The sequence below is a fragment of the Gadus macrocephalus genome, chromosome 16 (assembly GCF_031168955.1).
Source record: "Gadus macrocephalus chromosome 16, ASM3116895v1".
Lineage (NCBI taxonomy): Eukaryota > Metazoa > Chordata > Actinopteri > Gadiformes > Gadidae > Gadus > Gadus macrocephalus.
The window spans coordinates 903,767-925,798 of NC_082397.1; the positions used below are offsets into that span (position 1 = coordinate 903,767).

The 22,032-nt window shown below is 48.5% G+C and overlaps 2 protein-coding genes and 1 long non-coding RNA gene across 3 annotated transcripts; 2 read left to right on the forward strand and 1 right to left on the reverse strand.

The window, feature by feature from the left end:
* Positions 1 to 2,816: 2,816 nt before the first annotated feature.
* Positions 2,817 to 21,843, reverse strand: LOC132474287 (uncharacterized). The gene is made up of 6 exons (XM_060074885.1): positions 21,384 to 21,843; positions 20,620 to 20,753; positions 19,746 to 19,857; positions 9,121 to 9,322; positions 5,921 to 6,247; positions 2,817 to 4,160 (listed from the first exon to the last, which is right to left on the reverse strand). The coding sequence occupies exons 2-6, from the start codon at positions 20,737 to 20,739 to the stop codon at positions 3,956 to 3,958; spliced, it is 966 nt and encodes a 321-aa protein (XP_059930868.1). The 5' UTR covers positions 20,740 to 20,753; positions 21,384 to 21,843; the 3' UTR covers positions 2,817 to 3,955.
* Positions 6,543 to 8,996, forward strand: LOC132474288 (uncharacterized). The gene is made up of 3 exons (XR_009529633.1): positions 6,543 to 6,700; positions 7,502 to 7,560; positions 7,768 to 8,996. It is a non-coding gene; the product is annotated as an uncharacterized LOC132474288 (long non-coding RNA).
* LOC132474643 (uncharacterized protein K02A2.6-like) lies at positions 14,617 to 18,068 on the forward strand. The gene is made up of 2 exons (XM_060075442.1): positions 14,617 to 14,747; positions 16,847 to 18,068. Exon 2 carries the CDS (start codon positions 16,864 to 16,866, stop codon positions 17,896 to 17,898), a length of 1,035 nt encoding a protein of 344 aa, XP_059931425.1. The 5' UTR covers positions 14,617 to 14,747; positions 16,847 to 16,863; the 3' UTR covers positions 17,899 to 18,068.
* Positions 21,844 to 22,032: the final 189 nt, after the last annotated feature.

Genomic DNA, 22,032 nt, shown 5'->3' on the forward strand with positions numbered 1-22,032 from the left:
TCGCCTATGCCGAGCTGGACTGCTCCTTTTTTTTCTTCCTCCATGGTCCAATGACCGCGTCTGGGACTCGGTGCAGCTGCACAGGTTTCACCGTCGATATTATTATCACATATAATGAAGACAAGAGTCACAAATACACCCCAACCCATGAACCCTGATTAGTTTCCCAACAACAAATGACCCAGGAGGGCCCCAAAACCATAGACAAAAATGTGTAATCCCTGCCCACCAACAGCGTGGGCCTCAACAACGTCCGCAGTTCGCAGATATAGGCGGACGCCGGCGGACGTTCTGCTCCCATTTTCTTCAGGTCGATCCTGTACTGAAGTAAATAAATAGATATTATGGACTCAACGACGAACGACATCTGCAAGACATGTAACACGGGTTACATCTTGCCGTATGGCGGCCATGAGGTGTGCGAGGGCTGCCTTGGGCATGAACATCCGTTTTGGCGCTCTCGCCGCTCTACCTGTGTCGGCATTATGCTGCGCTGCCGGTGGACGACAGACAGCGCGGAGCCGACACTGCCGCCGCCATTGCTGAATGGGCCGACGACTTTACTGTCCCGCTCGACGATGCCCTCTCTCTCCTTGTGAGCTCGGAGTCGGACGACTCCGGCCGCGACGAGGAGGGGGCGACTCCCCCGGCTTCCCCTCTCCGAACGGAGAGGCCCGGGGCAGCAGCATTGCCCGTCTCTGCCGCCACCTCACTTCCAGTGGTTGGAGCTTTGGTGGCAGAGCTACCGGGCATTATAGCCAGGGCAGCCGCAAACCTTGGCCTTGCGGTGCCCATGCCTCAGGGCCCCCAACGCCCGGACCAGCTCCGTGGCATCCGGGGGCTCGAGGCCACGTCACGCCCCGCCCGTCTCGACCCGATCTGGCCGATGTTTCCCGCCATCAGCCCGTACTTCAGTGGGGCTGGGGCGGAGCCCGGGAGGCTCGGGGCCCCGGTGAAAACATTTATCCAGGTCGCGAAGACGGAGAGGGTCTGACAGACCGGGGTTACAGGGCGGTACCGCCGCTGGATCCCGCTCTGTGTGCTGTCTTTGGAGTGACGCCGGGGCTCAGCGACCGCTGCCCCACTCCCAAAGACCAGCTGACGGCCAAGCTTACAGACAGAGCGCATCGGTGTATGATGCAGCAAGAGGCTGTTATGAATAACATCGCCCTGCTGGCGCATAACATCTCCACCATGGCGGTTGACCCTCATCGTCTGGCCGAACAGGCAGTCAACGTGCGGCCCGGACGGCGGCATGGCAGCACCTCATACAGAGGAACCTGTGGCTGCAGCAGACCCCGGGCGTCCCTGAGCCGATGAGGCGACAGTTACTGGCCCCCAGGCTTACCAGTCCCACCCGCCTCCATCGCAGGCTGCGGCTAGCGGCTAGCGGCCAGCGAAGGCCCCGGGCAGCGGGCCAATGGGGCTATGTCCCGCCCCACAAGCGCCGGCGAAGGCAATTACGGGGCGAGGGGGAAGCATGTGACAGCGAGGAACACCTCTTTACTAAAGACGGCTGTTTTCTCCCCACACAGTTAACGCCGGAGCCTACCGGCCCGGCCATAACTGTTTCCCACGCATCTCCCACCACATATAGGCAGGCCGTCAATAAACCTTGTATTATCGATCGAGCCAGCCCTACATTACTTTCCCCTCGCCACATGTCATGCCCGGCATGACATGTGGCGAGACGGCCGCCAAAACGAGCTCTCTGTCTACGGATGACACGCAGCTCGTTCACAGTGTCAGCAGTCTGCTGCCCAGTCACAGTGTTATTCCTCCTCGCGTCCCAACGCTCAGGAGAGAGGAAGCTACACTCTTGTCACAAGCTGAGCAGGCAGGGCATGCCTCTGCTAATGACACACACACCCAGCCCTTTCGGGCAGAGCTCCCCATGGGCTGCGAGGAGGACTCCTCCCCTCGCAGCGGCGGCAGGGGCTCAAGCGTGGCTCGTTTCCATGACAGCCGCATCGAAACAAGAGGCTGCACAGCCAGTGGGCGGGGATTACAAATTTTTCAGTGCTACGGCTCACGCCTAGGGATAACCCAATAGCGATAGCCTTAAAAGGCTGTGCCTATACTCATAGAATCTAGAGTTACAATACGTAACTATCGTTCCAGACCTTCTGTACAAATGAAATGAAGTACGATGGTCTGGTAGGACCAGGCTAGTTCCGTGCCCCATACACCGCACGACTACGGACAGCCTTTATCAACGACCACCAAACGTTACAGGAACACGGCAGACCTGACCAACACACACAACACTCTCACTAATGGTCACGATCACACAACAATGGAACTACACACAATTAACACACAACCAATAAAGACCCCAAACCCGTTGACCCCACTTAACCTAACAACAAAACAAATTGACAAAAGCCCCTTTTGTCAACTGACAACCCCAATTCCCAGGATCCCCTGCGCCACCCCGGAGGAGTCGCCACAATATTCTATTAGTGTTAAGCCAACTATGAATAATGAAACACGCCAAACCATGTGTCCTTTATCATAGCTACACGTGTGAAAATCAGTGGTATTCATGAGGTATGATTAATTAAATGTGCTGGCTGACAGTTCATTGCTCCTGCCAAACGGATTACACTGAGTGGAGCGGATCACCATTCCAAGATGGCGGCCCCACGTCTCGTCCACGCCAGTAGGCAGTAGCGTTCGATGCTCCGTCTAGATCTATGATAGAGGATGTCTATGCCCGAAACGGTCCAAACCTTTAGCGAACCGGCATCCACGCCCGAGGTCGCTACAATAGTGACTTCATTAAGAACCAAAGAGAACAAGGATGATCAAATATGTACTGAATGAAAAAAAATACGCTTCAATTATTAGGAGCAGTGGTGACAAATTAGGATTGACCAATTTCCAGAACATCAAACAACCACTATTTCAAGCTCAGACCAAAGGAGCCAGTTGTTCAACGAAGCATTGTCTTTCAATTAAATTCAATGCAATTTTATTTATATAGTCCTTAATCACCATTACAGTCTCAAAGGGCTTAACAGGCCAAATAGTTATGACACCCCCCTTTACCCAAGCCCCCACAAGGGCAAGAAAAAACTCCTGTGAAATTAGCAAGGAAGAAATCTTGAGAAGAAACGCATAGTAGGGGATCCCTTCTTCCAGGGATGGTCAGGAGTGCATGGGTGCCACAATTGACTTACAGGTAAATACATGCACATCATATTAAAATGGTGATGGGGTTCAAGGTTCAAGGTTCAAGGTTGCTTTATTCATACCCGTGGGTAAATTTGGCTTGCAGGTCAAGAAAAGGGCGTTCACGGAAGACAAGACAGACACACAGACAAAAATCACAGAGGTGCTCAGTACATCAGAAAGTGCAACAAAGTTATGCACCACTAGCGGCGCTGCAACAATTTATTGGTACAGATAATGGCTGCAGGAACAAAACTGTTCCTGTAGCGGATTGTTCTGCTTTGGGGAACTTTGAGCCTCTGTCTAGAGGGAAGCATCTGAAATGCACTGTTTAAAGTGGCCGGTTAACCATGAGGAGAGTCCAGGCATCCAGTCCAGTCACCGCAACACGCCTAAACAGACAGAATAGTGAATTAGAACGGAAAAGTACATAGTGGGAATGTATACTGTAATAACAAAAGCACAAGCAAACAGAGTGGTCTTCATTTCGCATCTGTCGTTTTCACACTATCTTCCAAATGCAAGATTGTAGAGGTGCGTTTTGAGCTTTCCTTTGAATAGCTCCACAGAGTCAGCTTCCCTGATCGCTGGTGGCAGCCTATTCCATAGGAAGGGGGCTCGACAGGCAAACGCTCTCTGTCCAGCCGATTTCTTTTTAACCTTCGGCAGTGAAAGAAGGCCAGCTCCCGAAGACCGGAGGGACCTTTAGTTTCTTTAGCTTCATCCTTTATGTACAAGTTCTAACTCATAGAAGTAACACCTAGCTCTAGAGAACTTACAGCTAGGTACGGGTGGAGGAACTGTTCTTCTCCACCATACCCTGCCCCTCAGTCCCCCCCCCCAGTGGGGGGCCCTCCCGGGATGGGTGGAGGAGCCCGGTCCGCTCCAGGACCTCGTCCACGACCCGGACCAGGCGGTCTCTGTAGTCCAGCAGACGCCCGTCGAACGTCAGGTTGATCCGCCTCAGCCCCGCCTTCGCCGCCGCTCTGGACCGCAGGCAGGCAGGCAGACAGACAGACAGACAGACAGACCAGCAGACAGACAGACAGACAGACAGACAGACAGACAGACCAGCAGAAAGAAAGACAGACAGACAGACAGACAGAAAGAAAGACAGACAGACAGACAGACAGACAGACAGACAGACAGACAGACAGACAGACAGACAGACAGACAGACAGACAGACAGACAGACAGACAGACAGACAGACAGACAGACCAGCAGAAAGAAAGAAAGACAGACAGACAGACAGACAGACAGACAGACAGACAGACAGACAGACAGACAGACAGACAGACAGACAGACAGACAGACAGACAGACAGACAGACAGACAGACAGACAGACAGACAGACAGACAGACAGACAGACAGACAGACAGACAGAATGAATTAAAGTCTGTGGTGAGAGACTTCCTACACCATTCCTCTCCGAGCCCTGTGGGATACCCATTGTGGATTGTAGTGTCGTCGAGAGTTCTACCTGCTGTGGTTCTAGGTGTGGTTCTGATTGGTGAGGTTCTACCTGGTATGGTTCTAAGTGTTGTTCTACCTGCTGTGGTTCTAGGTGTGGTTCTGACTGGTGAGGTTCTACCTGGTATGGTTCTAAGTGTTGTTCTACCTGCTGTGGTTATAGGTGTGGTTCTGACTGGTGAGGTTCTACCTGGTATGGTTCTAAGTGTTGTTCTACCTGCTGTGGTTATAGGTGTGGTTCTGACTGGTGAGGTTCTACCTGGTATGGTAAGTGTTGTTCTACCTGCTGTGGTTATAGGTGTGGTTTTGACGGGTAAGGTTCTAACTGGTATTGTTTCTAAAGGTTGCTCTACCTGCTGTGGTTCTAGGTGTGGTTTTGACTGGTGAGGTTCTACCTGGTATGGTTCTAAGTGTTGTTCTAGGTGTGGTACTACCAGGTGTTGTTCTAGCTATGGTTATACCTGGTATGGTTCGAAGTGTCGTTCTCCCTGCTGTGGTTCTAGGTGTGGTTCTACCTGCTGTGGTTCTATCTGATGTGGTTCCACCTGCTGTGGTTGTATGTGGTCTGATTCTAGATGTGGTTCTACCTGGTGTGGTTCTAGGTGTGTTTCTACCTGGTGTTGTTCTAGCTATGGTTATACCTGGTGTGGTTCTAGCTGTGGTTCTGGGTGTGGTTCTAGATGTGGTTCTACCTGCTGTGGTTCTAGGTGTGGTTCTACCTGGTGTGGTTCTACCTGGTGTTATTCTACTCGCTGTGATTCTAGCTATGGTTATACCTGGTGTGGTTCTAGCTGTGGTTCTAGCTGCTGTGGTTCTACCTGGTATGGTTCTAGGTGTGGTTCTAGGTATAGTTCTACCTGTTGTAGTTCTAGGTGTGGTTCTAGGTTTGGTTCTAGCTGCTGTAGTTCTATCTTCTGTGGTTCTAGGTTCTACCTGGTGTGGTTCTAGTTTCTACCTGATGTGGTTCTAGGTTCTACCTGATGTGGTTCTACCTGATGTGGTTCTAGTTTCTACCTGGTGTGGTCCTAGGTTCTACCTGCTGTTGTTCTAGGTTCTACCTTCTGTGGTTCTACCTGGTGTGGTTCTGGGTTCTTCCTGCTGTTGTTCTAGGTTCTACTTTGTGTGGTTCTAGGGTCTACCCATTGTGGTTCTAGGTTATACCGGCTGTGGTCCTAGGCACTACCTGCTGTGGTTCGAGCAGGGAGAACCTGCTCGAACCACTGCAGGTAGTGGTTCAACCTAGAACCACTACCTAGTGTGGTTCTAGGTTCTACCTGGTGTGGTACATGCGCGCCACGCTGGGGGGCACGGCGACGGTGATGTGCGTGGGGTTCAGCAACCCATGGACGGTGGGCTGCACCACGGCCCGGGGGTCCACAATAATCTTGTGGTTGCTCCATGTCACGGTGTCGGGGGGCTCGTGGTACAGGTGGTCCAGGATGTTGACCCCCTCCACTTCCTGCCATCGCGCGGTGGGGCGGGTCTCGGAGGAGGGGGCGGACGGGGTCCCGGAGATGGAGGTGGGGAAGACGTGGTTCTGGAACACGTAGCTGCGGCCCGGCCCGTGTTTCAGCTCCAGCTGCGGCAGCAGCTCCGTCCAGCTGGGAGACACAAGGAGCCGAGACGTTAGAACCCTCCTGAGAGAACCCCGAACCCGCCAGGGAGGAGAGTGCATGTGGAGGCTGTTAAGTATGTGTGTGTGCGATCATGTGAGTGTGTGTGTGCATGTGAGTGTTTGTGTGCATGTGAGTGTGCGTGTGCGCAGTGGCGGAGCCAGGGGGTGGCCGGGGGTGGCCACGGCCACCCCCCGTAGAATCTCGGCCACCCCATTGGCCACCCCAAGCACCGGATCACAGCGGTCAAAAGTTTTGACGGCTGTGGAAAAATGCAGAACCTTTCTCGCACCGCTTGTACACTGACGGACCCTTTAGCCGCGCGCAGCGCGCACACGTCCTGTATTTGAATTAAACGGCTCAAGCATGCCCTGAATGCCTGTTACCACCTGACGCTTCGACCGGCACCTGCGGCTAAGTGAAGAAACCCAAAACAGAAAGGTATGATATCATAATGGATGTTGTTTTTGTCTTCTAATAACTGACTATCCCACCCATGACTATCTATTTTGCGAAGTTTAGAAGCAAGGTAGATCGGAGGAGAACATAGTAAACTGTTAAAATTGCTATGCTATGCTGTATTTGATAACTACGTTGCGAGATTGTGTACAGTGTTTTAATATAATCTCTCTCTAGTCTCTACACGTATTTGTTTTTGCAACTTCGGATCGACTTTCGATCTAGTTATTTGCTGTTAACTGCTATTGTTGCCAGAACGTGTTATGATTGTGTCAGGTATATACAGTATTTATGCTGCATTTTGGATAAGTGTCATTAAAGAGGGAAAAATAATGAAGAGGAAGAAGGCAGACATAGCGTCCTTCTTCAGGGCAAGTGGAAAGAAGTCAGCTAAGGCAAAGAATGAGGGTGAGATGGAGAAAAAACAGGCAGAGAGCGAGGATGAGGAGCCCCCAGAGAGCAGCAACTTAAATGGACCTCCAGGTATACAGTATAGAGACTCACATATAATACAGCTTGGTATGAGGTTATCTTATTTACAATTGGCTTAAAGTTTGTCTATTCATATACAGGTCAGGTTGAAAGTGCATTGTAAAACATATCAGTTCGTTTTTTCAGTACATTAAAGTATGGCATATTTGTATTTGCTACCCAGAGACACTTTCACTCATATTATACTTTAGCTTATAGTGTGTTTGTTAAACACTATATAGCATGCATTATAAAACCTTTAGGAAAATTACCTGTACACCTTATTGTAATTATTTTTGATGTTTCTGAAAGATTGATCGAGAGCAGGACAGAAGAGTCCTCCCTGAGGAGTGGCCCCAGTGGATCCCCAGGTAAATTGTCAATCTTACATTGAATGTTGTACTCTTCTGCTAACTTTTCATCTATATTGTCCACAAGTTTATATTGTATATGTTTAATGCTGTAGAAAATGAATTGTATCTTTTGTATCTGTGGATAGTGTAACTTGGATAGTGGATCATTACACCTTGTGGAAAATACTTTAAACACCTATTAATGTTTTTAATATATATATTTAGATTCCCACAGAAGATTCAGACAGCGAGAGAGAGGAGCCTCCAACAACGAGTGGCGGCCCAAGGTACCTCCAGGTATACTCACTCTTTCACACATACTGGACACTTTAATTCCACTTCAGTTTTGCCCAATCTGATACAGTGGCCTGATAATTCATAAACAGGTATGAGTCATACCAGTCACCGTCCTCAACTGGAGTAGAGTTGGATGAATGGCCTCAAATCTATAACGTTTTAAGAAGATTATAGTGTTCAAATAATCCATTAGATGTAACATGGGATAGTACCCTCCAATGTATGAGTTTATCTTGATTGTTATTAATCTCTGCTGTAATTTAATAATTGAATATGCCTTTTTTTCCATTTTCAAACGGACATTTCCAAATCAAGAACCGATAGATCTTTAAGGACAGTCATTGAAGTGTTCAGTTTTAATGATATGTCACTGTTTGGATTCTCTGTCTGATATGTGTAAATGTGGCTCAAACTTGAAACTAATCTTGCAGAGTCCGCCTAATACCCATTGTGAATATGATGTTTGTTATTATGTGTTTGATAGATGTTTATGGATCGAATTGAAGAAAAATTGACACTGCTTATTTAAACAGGCTGTTAATGCTTGTCATATTTACATTTGTTGGAATTCAGCTAATTGTATTCAGGATGTTATTTTATTTATTTTCATATTTCTATGCATTAGCTCAGTATTTTATACTTTTTGTTATTTAAAGATAAATCCGTATTGTGATCAGACTTGATTAAAAAAACATTGCACTTCTAATTTTGTATCCTTGTTTTGTATTCCTGATGATACACTGAGAGAATTGACTTGGCTTGTCGCCATAAACTGAGGACATCTCTACTATAAAATAGAATACCTTGCTGTCAATGCATATCTGTACAACCATTGTTCTACTCAGTCGTACAATTCAAATAAAAACACAAATAGCAATCGGTAAATCAACACAGTTTAAAAACAAGTATGAATACAGAATAAGTGTATATTATTTTTTAAGTTTTAGCTTCTTTGTTACTTTGCCTTTAGGTATAAGAACAATTTAAATATATTGAATACTTTTCTATTGCACCTTCATCTGAATTCCGAATAATGTTGAGATGTTTGCTGTATGTGTCTTAAATAGCTCTGCATCTCCTGGTGAGACACATGCTTGCCACCCAAAAATTATCACTGGCCCCATCCTGGCCACCCCAATGGAAATTTCCTGGCTCCGCCACTGCGTGTGCGTGCATGCATATGAGTGCGTGTGCGTGCGAGCGCGAGTGCGTGTGCGTGCGAGCGTGAGTGCGTGTGCGTGCGAGCGTGTGTGCGTGAGCATGCGTGTATGTCTGCCCCACCTGTCCACGGCCTGGGGCAGGATGAGCTCGTCCATGTCGTGCAGGCCCAGGTAGTGGCTGCGGTACATGTTGCGGTACACGCAGTCGTTGAGTGCGGCCACCTGGCCGTAGTAGTGCAGCTGCCCCGCGCCGAGATCTGGCCGCCAGCTTCGAGACACGTTCAGCCGGCCGGCCAGGGGCCACGCGATCACCTCCAGGAACCCTGGGGGACACACTGTCGTCAGAGGCTGCCTGAAGCCACCAGGGGCAGCCTGGAGCCACCAGGGGCCGCCTGGAGCCACCAGGGGCAGCCTGGAGCCACCTGGGGCCGCCTGGAGCCACCAGGGGCCGCCTGGAGCCACCAGGGGCAGCCTGGAGCCACCAGGGGCCGCCTGGAGCCACCAGGGGCAGCCTGGAGCCACCAGGGGCCGCCTGGAGCCACCAGGGGCCGTCTGGAGCCACCAGGGACCGCCTGGAGCCACCAGGGGCCGCCTGGAGCCACCAGGGGCCGCCTGGAGCCAACTGGGGCCGCCTGGAGCCACCAGGGACCTGGAGCCACCAGGGACCTTGAGCCACTGCTGACAGCTGATGCACTGATTGGCCCCGCTGATGGCTGCCTCGGTTCTCATATGATCGCTATTTTGTCTTTTGTTTGTTTCAACATGGTGCGCAAAATATTAATTGCGGCTGTTGCAGGGTATCAACAATGTATGAGAGCATGCGCATTACGCAACAGGGACGGTCGCAGAGTGGAACTGCCAAACTCAGGGCCAGGCTTGCCAAACTCCACTACAAAAACAAAGTGGAGGAAAAACTCACCACTGGCAATGCAAGGGAGGCATGGCAGGGCCTTAACACCATGATGGGCAGACCCAGAAACCGGCCCTGACCCAATGCACTGACCCCGCCACCTTTGCTGAGCAGCTCCACACCTACTACAGCAGGTTGGACGTGCCACACCCCCAGAATGACTGGACCCTCACCAGTGGCACTTGCACTTTTTGTCCTCACTATGTTTGGATCAACTTACACGTGCGAAACCGCATTCTCACACATTAAGCCGTTAAAACTAGTAATCGCGCATCCCTCACTGCCGAGCACCTGCACCCAGGCCCGCCGCTCCCTATACGCAGAGTGCGCAGAGTGCGCAGGGCACCAAGTACCAGAGGCGGCACCAAATATTAAGGTTTGAAAAAATATATATATACATTATTGAATTTAAAAAATATGTAAATTAGTTATGAAGAGGCCCACCGTTGTTTATTCTTAATTGTATATCCTATCGCTCAATTTCGGCAAATTAGATGTTTTTACCTAATACATAAAAAGGGGCTCTACCCCCCCCCGCTCGCGTAGGGCACCGAAACGGCCAGCCGCGGCACTGCCTGCACCACTGTATGCATATTGCCATGGCGTCATATACTCCCGATTTCACTGCTCTTGCTAAATCAAACAAATGCCATTTCTCTCATTAGATGGCACATTTGACCAAGTGGGTCACTGCATGCCAGTTAACACTAACAGTCAGCCTATGTTTATTAAATAAGGATTATTTTTGAAAAGACTGTAGCACTTAAAGTAATCTATTACTATGTATTTTGATAAGCTGTGGCACTCTTGAGTAAACCTATAACTATGTAATTTGATAAGCTGTTGCAGAGTTAACCTATTGTATTTTCCTGAACTGATAAGATTGTTAAACACTAACAGGCAGCCTATGACGTTAATCAAATAGGGATTGTTTTTAAGCTGGTGGTCTCTATTTGATAAAATACAGAAAATATATGCACTCCTATGTCGTTGTAGTGTTTTACAGTATCTGTAGCTATTTATGTGATGCTCATAAATTTTCGGCATTTTTTTCTGGCCCCTCATTCTGGTTATTTTCCACAAACCGGCCCCCATTCAAAACTAATTGAATAGCCCTGCTGTAGAGTATGCTTAAAGTCTGTTGAAACCATAAGCAGCATCACGACACATTTATTCCAACATCTTAAACTGAGGCACACAGCAGAGTGGGATATGTGTGTCATTTATTTTGCTTTTGTTAATCATTGTTATTCTCAATTAAAAGATGACCGGGTTTGGTTATTTTTTAGGCCAAATCGCCCAGCCCTACTTCAGGATACCTGGCTTGAAACCATTCCAGAATCTGCTCTACAGTTGCCTGGATTTGAGCTGTACAGAGCGGAACGTGACCCAGAGATCCCTGGGCAAAACAAAGGTTATTTGTTTCTACACAAACAGTGGCTTGAGTAACGATGTGACTAACCCCAAACCTTTTTATTCGCCCCGGTCATCATTCATACCGTGCGGTGTCTATATCCCGCCGCCTGGCCACGAGTAAGAGGCGCGGTCCTAGAATGTCGATCAGATTCAGTCTGTGGATCGAAAATTACTCGGACGCTTTTGTTATTGTCCATGGCGACTTTAACAAAAGGAATCTTAGCCATGATATGACCAAATACCGGCAGCAGATTAAATGCCCGACCAGAGAGGAGGACCCTTTAGATCACTGCTTCGCTACAGTGCCTACCAAGCCGCCCCCCTCACAGCACTCAGACCACGTCCCAGCACACCTGATTCCCGCATACAGGCAGAAACTAAAACTCTCGAAACCTGTTGTGAGGATATCTATTGCCGCTTTCTGGTCGACCCCTCCCACCCTGGACATAAACTCTTTGAATCACTCCCCTCCTGCAGAAGGCTGCGGTCCGTCTGGACCAAAACCTCAAGACACAAACTCAGCTTCTTCCCGACTGCAGTTGCCCTCCTAAACAGGGCCCAGGTTCCCACTGACACTGTCTCATACCTCTTGCCTTGACCCCCTCTGTTGTTACATATGGTTTTGTGTCATTATCATGCTGTCTGTTTATTATTGAATGTTTGTTGTTCATTGTAGGGCACGCACGCACCTCAGTTACCAAAACTAATTCCTTGTATGCAGGGCCAGAGAGGGACTCATTTTCAGCCCTGGAGTTTCATGTCTCAGACCGGCCCACTTAAGATCACATCCTATCATATTCAAGTAATGTAATTATAACTTTACATGTTAAGCATACAATAGCGCACTGTCCTCTAAAGCCTTGTAATTCTGTGTATTTTTTCTAAAATAATTCCAATTCAGTGGAAGTAATAGTTGCTTCACAATGGGGATTTACTTCAACATGAGTGCACATCTCCAGCATTATTCTTTGCAACACAACATCCTCTTCAAGAAAGAATAAATAAAATATTACATATTACATTTGAAAAAATAGGGTTGCACTCTGTAATAACATAATCAGAACTTAGATTTCACAAATACAACATCAGCATGTCCTATTCTGCAATATCAAAGATCAAGCAAATTAGTGTTCAGATATCGAATCCAGTCAGCTCTCGTTAACGGACATCTTCAAGCACATGTTTTGTTTGTTTACAGCCTGCGCGCAACGTGATTCCCAGCCAAAAGTTAGCGATTGGTTATGGCAGATCCAGAGTGGCACTGGGCAGATCCAATAGTTTTAAACTTCAACAGACACCCGCCTTCAAGTGAGTTAACGTTTGTCAATTGAGTAGGTCCAGACTCTCTGTGCAAATGAAATTAAGTATGAGTCTGGTAGGACCAGGCTAGTTCTACACAATACTCTTCATTATATTAATTCTAATAATATTCACTTAATGAGCAATCCTACCTGCACACTCTGGACCTGTGGGCTCATGGCTGGTGCTTGGTGATGCATATTGTATCTGAGGGGCTACAAGACAAAGTTTGTGGCCAGTTATGTGGCGTTGCATCATAATATTATATAAATTATGTAACGTTAGCCTGTAACAGGCTATATGTTACAACGCCACACAATTCATTGACTTGATAGGCTAATTAATTCACTTGAACGGTGCAGGCAAAGTTGCATTTTGTTCAACATCTTGTCTCACGGTTCGGTTCATTTTCGGTACAGTAAGAAATCAAAATGCTAAATATAAATGTGCTTCATAACATGTGCTTCAAGTTGTTCATAACACACTTTTGTGCTTTTTACAATAGGAACATTAGACAATACAAAGCTCGAATTCTGCTAAAAAATATATAGATTCTGAAATGTAGAAATAAAAATAAATAACATTGGCTCAGACTGTTTTTTTTTTTAAATGTATTATCTAATGTGCAACAATGAACAATTGATACACTAAACAGTTTCAAGTTGTTGCTCAGATTAATTTTTACTCGCCCCCCCCCCCCCCCCCCAATCTTTAGCCCTGATGACTTTCACTCAATCTTTAGGTTTTTTGCCAGAAAAATCTGCTTATCCACATTATTCGCAGGAAAATAATACCCAAAATTTGAGTGTACATACGTTGTACCCTACATGTTACTTCCGTATACCCCAATGCAATGCGGTCGTGTTTTTCGGAGGAGAAGAAGAAGCTGAATAACCGCGAAAACGAATACATTTAATGATGGAGACTCCGGCTTTCGTTTAGAAATGTCAACCATTTATTTGGGATTTAACATAGAATATTTAACATTCAAAATGAATGTTAAATATCCAGCTTTCCTCGTGAGTGCCCGGTTTGTTTGCATGATGTGGGCGCATCTGTCTGCGTCACAGAAATACCCGGCGCATTTACTGACGCAAATGACGCAAATTCTCGTTTGTTCGTTCCCTAAATAGTGCACTATATCATGAACACTGTCATGATATGTATAAATGCAGATCATGTGTAAGCCACTGGTGGCGCTAGAGTTGAATAAACTACCACAAGATGGTTGCAACAGCTGGCTGAGTGGTGTCTGTTTACTATAGATCAACAACATAACATGGTGTCAGAAGTAAAAGGAAAAACACTAACAAGGATTTGCAAGGTATTGCAAACATGGAAGGACTTAAGCCGCCCGCTGGACTTGATCTACTGCACGGTAACCTGTCAGAAAACTGGAGGAGATTTCGGCAGAGTTTTGAGCTGTATTTAACAGCTGCTGGGGGCGCGAGCAAGTCAGCTAAGGTACAGTCCTCACTATTTCTTCATATAGCCGGCGAAGAGGCGGTGGAAGTGTACAATACCTTCACATTTGACGAGGAGGATGATAGGCTTAAACTGGCGATAATTCTGGAAAAATTTGAAGAATACTGCAACCCCAGAAAGAATATAACCTATGAAAGGTACAAATTTTTCACTTGTGTGCAAGGGGACATGTCATTTAACCAATACCTTACGGAGTTAAAACTAAAGGCAAAGTCATGTGAATTCGCACAGTTAAGAGAGTCCCTTATCAGAGATCGAGTTGTCTGTGGAATCACGTCTGATACGTTGAGAGAGCGATTGTTACGTGAAGTTGACATTTCTCTTGAAAAGGCAGCACAGCTGTGCCTCGCGGCAGAAACAACAAAAGTACAAATAAAACAAATGCATGAAGAGTATCACAATGCGCAATCCTTTGCAAGTGAAAGCAAGGACATAGATGCAGTGAGGCACAAGCAGACACGCGATAAAGAATACCGAAATAAAACCCAAGTAAGCATGCAAGACAAGGGTCGCACGTTTTATTGCACAAGATGTGGAACTGAGCATGTATCACGAAAATGCCCGGCTTTTGGCAAACAATGTAAGAACTGTGAGAAAATGAACCACTTTGCCAAGGTGTGTAGGTCGATGAAGACAGTGTACTCAGTAGATGATGACGACACAGATCAACAAGCAAGTCTGTTCCTTGGTGTTGTGAATGCAAAGACACAGAGACGGACAGATGAATGGACTGTTGAATTAAAATTGGATCACAAACAAGTCAAATTCAAACTTGATACTGGTGCACAGGCCAATGTAATTCCTTTCAGTCTCTTGCAAAGAATAGGGAAAAAGAACATACTACGACCAACAAATGTGAAACTTTCAACGTACACTGGAGACAAAATACCAGTGAAGGGAAAGTGCAAATGGAGCGTGAAATACAAAAAGAAAGCATTTAATCTGGAATTCATTGTTGTAAAATCAGATGTCAAACCAATACTTGGGATTCAGGCATGTGAAGAAATGGGGCTCATCAAGAGAGTTATGACACTAAATAAAAGTGACAAAATGGATATCTTCAAGGAGTATGCTGATGTGTTTGAGGGACTAGGCTGCCTAGAGGGAGAACACACTATTCAAATTGATGAAGGCGTGACACCAAAAGTGCACCCACCTAGGAAAATTCCTGTCACTTTGAGAGAAAAACTAAAAACAGAATTGAACAGAATGGAAAAAATGAAAGTGATTGTAAAAATCGAAGAGCCAACTCAGTGGGTCAACCCTATTGTTATCGTTGAAAAGCCTAATGGAAAACTAAGAATTTGCTTAGATCCACGTGATCTTAACACAGCAGTAATGAGGGAACACTACCAGCTACCAACAGTTGAGGAAATAACCTGCAGACTCTCAGAAGCCAAATACTTCACAGTGCTGGACGCAAGCTCAGGGTTTTGGCAACTCAAACTAGACGAAGCCAGCACTCGCCTCTGTACATTCAACACTCCCTTTGGTCGTTATAGATTCCTCAGACTTCCATTTGGAATTAATTCGGCTCCTGAGGTGTTCCACAGGACAGTGAGACAGCTGTTTGAAGGAATTGAAGGTGTTGAAACATACATAGATGACCTCTTGGTTTGGGGTGAGACAAAAGAGCTGCATGACTGCAGATTGAGACAAGTGCTGGAGATAGCAAGAGCCAAGAATTTCAAGCTGAATAAAGAAAAATGCAAGGTGGGCCTAGAGGAAATCAAATACCTGGGTCATATCTTCACAAAAGACGGTTTGAAACCTGATCAGACCAAGATTGAGGCTATTCTGAAAATGCCAACTCCAGAATGCAAGAAAGATGTGGAACGATTTCTGGGCGTAGTCACATATCTCGCAAAGTTCATTCCAAACATGTCCAAGCATACTGAGCCATTGCGGGGATTGACCAGAGACGATGTTGAATGGCAGTGGAAAGCTGAACAGCAGCAGGCATTCAGCACAATGAAAACGATGCTCACTGAAGCTCCTGTGCTCAGATACTATGATGTCAAGCTCCCCGTAACGCTGTCAGTGGATGCATCAAAAAGTGGACTTGGAGCCGTTCTACTTCAAGAGCTCAAGCCAGTAGCTTATGCATCGCGCGCACTGACAGAGACTGAGCAGCGCTACGCGCAAATAGAAAAGGAGATGTTAGCAATTGTGTTCGGAGCAGAGCGTTTTCATCAGTACATTTACGGAAGAGAAGTGGATGTGCAGTCGGATCACAAACCACTTGAAGTGATAATGAAAAAACCACTGAGCAGTGCTCCAGCTAGAATACAGAGACTTTTAATGAGACTGCAGAAATACCAGGTGAATGTACAGTACAAGCCAGGAAAGGAGATGTACATTGCAGATGCATTATCCAGAGCTTACTTACTAGTGACCAGCTCTCCAGATAAAGACATTGAAGCGCAGGTGCACATGGTGATCTCCAATTTACCCGTGTCAAAAGAGAAATTGGAGGAATTCAGAAAGGAAACAACAAATGATGTGACACTGACTAAACTCGTTGAAACTGTTCTTAATGGATGGCCAGAAACCAGGAGCCAAGCTGCCCAAGAAATACGAGCGTATTGGAACTTCAGAGAAGAGATCTCAGTTGTGAATGGAGTTCTGTACAAGGGAGAACGACTCATCGTTCCGGCAGCAATGAGAGGAGAAATGTTAAAGCGCATCCATGAAAGTCACTTGGGCATTGAAAGCTGCAGGCGGAGAGCAAGAGAAGTCCTTTTTTGGCCTGGAATGTCGGAAAAAATCGCAGAGATGGTGAACAGGTGTGACGTGTGCAGGACATATCAGAAATGTCAAACTAAAGAGCCACTACAACCACACAGTGTTCCAGAAAGACCCTGGCAGAAGATAGGTGTTGACCTATTCACCTTTAGCCAGCAGGAGTATTTACTACTGGTGGATTACTATTCTAAGTTCATAGAGGTGGAGTGGTTGAAGTCAGACACAAGAAGTGCAACAATCATCACACATCTGAAGTCACAGTTCGCCAGACATGGCATTCCTGAAATAGTGATCTCAGATAACGGACCACAGTTCAGCTCTCGTGAGTTCCAAGCCTTTGCAAAAGAGTGGGAGTTCAGTCACCAAACTTCAAGCCCCTACCATGCGCAGTCTAATGGAATGGCAGAAAGAGGAATACAGACTATCAAACTCATGCTTAAAAAATCGAAAGCTGATGGAAAAGATCCATATCTGTCGTTGCTGAGTCTGAGGAGTACACCTCTGGAGGATGTCGGAGTGTCACCAGCCCAGCTGTTGATGGGTCGACGTTTGAGAACAAGACTTCCGACGACATCCCAGATGCTGAAACCTCAAATGGTCACAAGTACAGTACAACAGGTGTTTGAAACAAGACAACAGAAACAGAAAGAATATTTCGATCAAGGAGCCAGAGCACTCCAGAAACTTGAGGTTGGCGACAATGTCAGAATCTGGCAGGAAGGATTATGGAATCCAGCCCAGGTAACGGGACTTTCTGACCAGCCAAGATCATATGTAGTCCAGACACCTGGGGGACAAGTATACAGAAGAAACAGAAAGTATCTGATGCAGTCCAAGGAACTGAGTAACACACTAAAGGACACCAACAAACAAGATGTGACTCAACAGGATGTGCATGACAGTACAGAGAAAAAGCATGAAATGGACATTCAAAAGAAAACATCAGGAAGTAATTCTAGTCCTACAAAGCTTTCAAGTCTACCTGTTACAACAGCAAGTGGACGAATTGTCTCAAAGCCAAGAAGATTCATCGAGGAGTACTAGGATTATTATTATTATTATTTTTTTCATGTTTGAGCAGTTGTTTAGCCTAAAAAAAAAAAAAAAAAAAAAAAGGAAAATAAAGAGGATGTCATGATATGTATAAATGCAGATCATGTGTAAGCCACTGGTGGCGCTAGAGTTGAATAAACTACCACAAGATGGTTGCAACAGCTGGCTGAGTGGTGTCTGTTTACTATAGATCAACAACATAACAAACACTATAGGGAATAGTGAGTGAGTGAATAGGGAACGATTTCGAACACGGCTACAGTGTGCGCAACTGCATGTGCGGCCGCAGCATGTTCCACACATCGGTCCTCTACTTAATATGTCCATATGGAAACTCGTTCGGTACGCCTCCGTACCGAACCGAGCACCCCGTACCGAAACGGTTCAATATAAATACATGTACCGTTACACCCCTACAAAATACATAAAAAAATTATAATTGAACACCAGCCCTCGCCGCCCAAAAGTCAGGCCGGCCCACCGGGAATTGTCCCGGTCCTCCCGATTAGCCACTCCGGGCCTGCTTGTCTGTGAAAACCTACTTTGCAATAAACTCCTTTCTGATTTTGATTCTGACAAGGGGCCTGGAGGCACCAGGGGCCGCCTGAAGGCCCCAGGGGCCAACTGGAGGCACCAGGGGACAACTGGAGGCACCAGGGGCCAACTGGAGGCACCTGGGGCCAACTGGAGGCACCTGGGGCCGCCTGGAGGCACCTGGGGCCGCCTGGAGGCACCAGGGGCCGCCTGGAGGCACCAGGGGCCGCCTGAAGGCCCCAGGTGCCAACTGGAGGCACCAGGGGCCAACTGGAGGCACCAGGGGCCAACTGGAGGCACCAGGGGCCAACTGGAGGCACCTGGGGCCAACTGGAGGCCCCAGGGGCCAACTGGAGGCACCAGGGGCCAACAGGAGGCACCAGGGGCCGCCTGAAGGCCCCAGGGGCCAACTGGAGGCACCAGGGGCCAACTGGAGACACCAGGGGCCAACTGGAGGCACCAGGGGCCAACTGGAGGCACCAGGGGCCTGGAGGCACCAGGGGCCAACTGGAGGCACCAGGGGCCTGGAGGCACCAGGGGCCAACTGGAGGCACCAGGGGCCTGGAGGCACCAGGGGCCAACTGGAGGCACCAGGGGCCAACTGGAGGCACCAGGGACCAACTGGAGGCACCAGGGGCCAACTGGAGGCACCAGGGGCCAACTGGAGGCACCAGGGGCCAACTGGAGGCACCAGGGGCCGCCTGGAGGCACCAGGGGCCGCCTGAAGGCCCCAGGTGCCAACTGGAGGCACCAGGGGCCAACTGGAGGCACCAGGGGCCAACTGGAGGTACCTGGGGCCAACTGGAGGCCCCAGGGGCCAACTGGAGGCACCAGGGGCCAACAGGAGGCACCAGGGGCCGCCTGAAGGCCCCAGGGGCCAACTGGAGGCACCAGGGGCCAACTGGAGACACCAGGGGCCAACTGGAGGCACCAGGGGCCAACTGGAGGCACCAGGGGCCAACTGGAGGCACCAGGGGCCTGGAGGCACCAGGGGCCAACTGGAGGCACCAGGGGCCAACTGGAGGCACCAGGGGCCAACTGGAGGCACCAGGGGCCAACTGGAGGCACCAGGGGCCAACTGGAGGCACCAGGGGCCAACTGGAGGCACCAGGGGCCAACTAGAGGCACCAGGGGCCAACTCGAGGCACCAGGGGCCAACTAGAGGCACCAGGGGCCAACTGGAGGCACCAGGGGCCAACTAGAGGCACCAGGGGCCAACTGGAGGCACCAGGGGCCAACTAGAGGCACCAAGGACCAACTGGTGGCACCAGGGTGTGCGTGTGTGTGTGTGCCTGTATGTGTACCTGTACGTTCATAGTGGTCCAGGAGCCTCTGTGTGTCTGCGTTACAGCTGGTCTTGTAGAGAACCACCTGGGTCACGCCCAGAATCCGCAGCATTTCCATACTCTGGACCAGCTGACACACACACACACACACACACACACACACACACACAGACACACACGCACACACACACACACACACACACACACACACACACACACACACACACACACACACATACACATACACACACAGACACGCACACACACACGCACACACGCACGCATACTGAAACGCACACACACGCACACACACAGCTCAATGCAATGAAAAGTTTAACACTTTATCTAGTCATAGATTCAAGGATATGAAATGGCAATTCAAACCACTTTTGCTTGACTTGTGTGAGTAATAACGCCTTGTGGTTTGTGGCTTCCTGGGGGCTATGGCAGGAAGAGTGACAGGAAACCATGTGACTCCATAGTAATGTCGCTCTGAGAGCATTTTGAAGAAAACAAAGCATGAAAATAAGACAAAAGCAAGAAGTGACACGTCGAGGAGTCTCTGAAATGTAGTGGGAGAGATATCTCACTGTACAGGAAGCGCTTGGCTGGCTGTGTTTTTGTGTTTTTTGTGTTTTTGTGTGCTTGGAAAGATGTGGAAATATGGGTGTGTTTGCATTTGTGCTTGAGTGTTTGTGCTTGTGTGTTTGTGTGTGTGCGTGCGCACGCACGCACACACACAAACACACAAGCACAAATGCAAACACACCCATATTTCCACACATGTCCCCTGAGATAGGGGGACCCCCAGCTCACGGAAACACGTCAATTTCCACCAGGTTGCCCTCAGCAGTTATAGTAGTATGGCAAAGCACAGGAAGAGAGTCCGGACCTGCAGCACGTTGGTGAAGTCGAACATGGTGGAGAGGCATACGGTGAACTGGTGAGGGAAGTCCTTGCTGATTGGCTTCCTGTTCTGGACCAGCAGGAACCTTGGCTCCTCCTCCTCCATCTGGCTCAGGGTCTCTGTCACACGCAGGAATCGACCAATCAGGGGAGACCCCAACGATAACTGTTCTCCTCGGGGTATAACCTCCGGTGTCTGAATCCATGGCTCCTGGTGGAACGGGTGTGGACCGGTTTCGATCGGAACCCGATCGAGGGGACAGAACCAAAAGAAAAGTCGACTCTGCTCTCATGGCTCCCTAAGAGACTCAAGACTCACCTGTTCAGAGTTCACCTGGACTCTGCATAGCCCCCCCCCCCCCCCCTTACCACCCCCCCCCCCACACACACCCTCTTACGAACTTATGTAAGTTTTACATACTGGCACATCTTTTTTTTTACTTAGCATTGTGTAGCATCTTACCCCTAGCTATCTCTGTTGTTTACGGGGAATGGGTTAACCTAGTGATGGTTAGGGCTTGGCACTTGGTTCTATGAACATCCTTACTGCACCGACAGATATATACTGTGGTGGAGGGGCAGTGGTGGAGGGGTCGGCAGTGGGTGGTGGTCTGTGGTGGGGGGGGGGTCTGTGTGGATCATGATTTGGCATGATGTTAGGTCATGAGATGATGGGACTTCATGTAACGACATCACGGTGAAGGCATCGTAGAAGGAGGTGAATGTAACGGTGCAGTGACCTTGTCCTACCTGTGGGGGCCGCCACCGCGCTCACGGCCACATGGGAGGGGTCCGGACACCCGGCGGGGAGGGGGCAGAAGACGTCCGCCGTCCCGTAGTCAAACCCAAAGTGGTCACTGTGGACATCGGCCGCGCCGGCGGCCACGTAGGGTTGCCCCTGGCAACAGAGGAGGCATCGGTAGGCGGCACGCTCCTTCCTCAACGCCACGCCGATGATGCGGACCTGCGGGCCGCAGACAGAGGAACGTAGAACCTCAGGACCCCACGGAGAGCTGGAGGAACCCGGAGACGCACGCGCTCCCAACTGACCCTCTGAAATGACCTGATCATCACTTCTGGAAGATCCCAAGGGATACTGCAGTATCAGAGCGTAGTACTGCAGTATCAGAGGGTAGTACTGCAGTATCAGAGGGTAGTACTGCAGTATCAGAGCGTAGTACTGCAGTATCAGAGGGTAGTACTGCAGTATCAGTGTAGTACTGCAGTATCAGAGTGTAGTACTGCAGTATCAGAGTGTAGTACTGCAGTATCAGAGGGTAGTACTGCAGTATCAGAGTGTAGTACAGCAGTATCAGAGTGTAGTACTGCAGTATCAGAGTGTAGTACTGCAGTATCAGAGTGTAGTACTGCAGTATCAGAGTTTAGTACTGCAGTATCA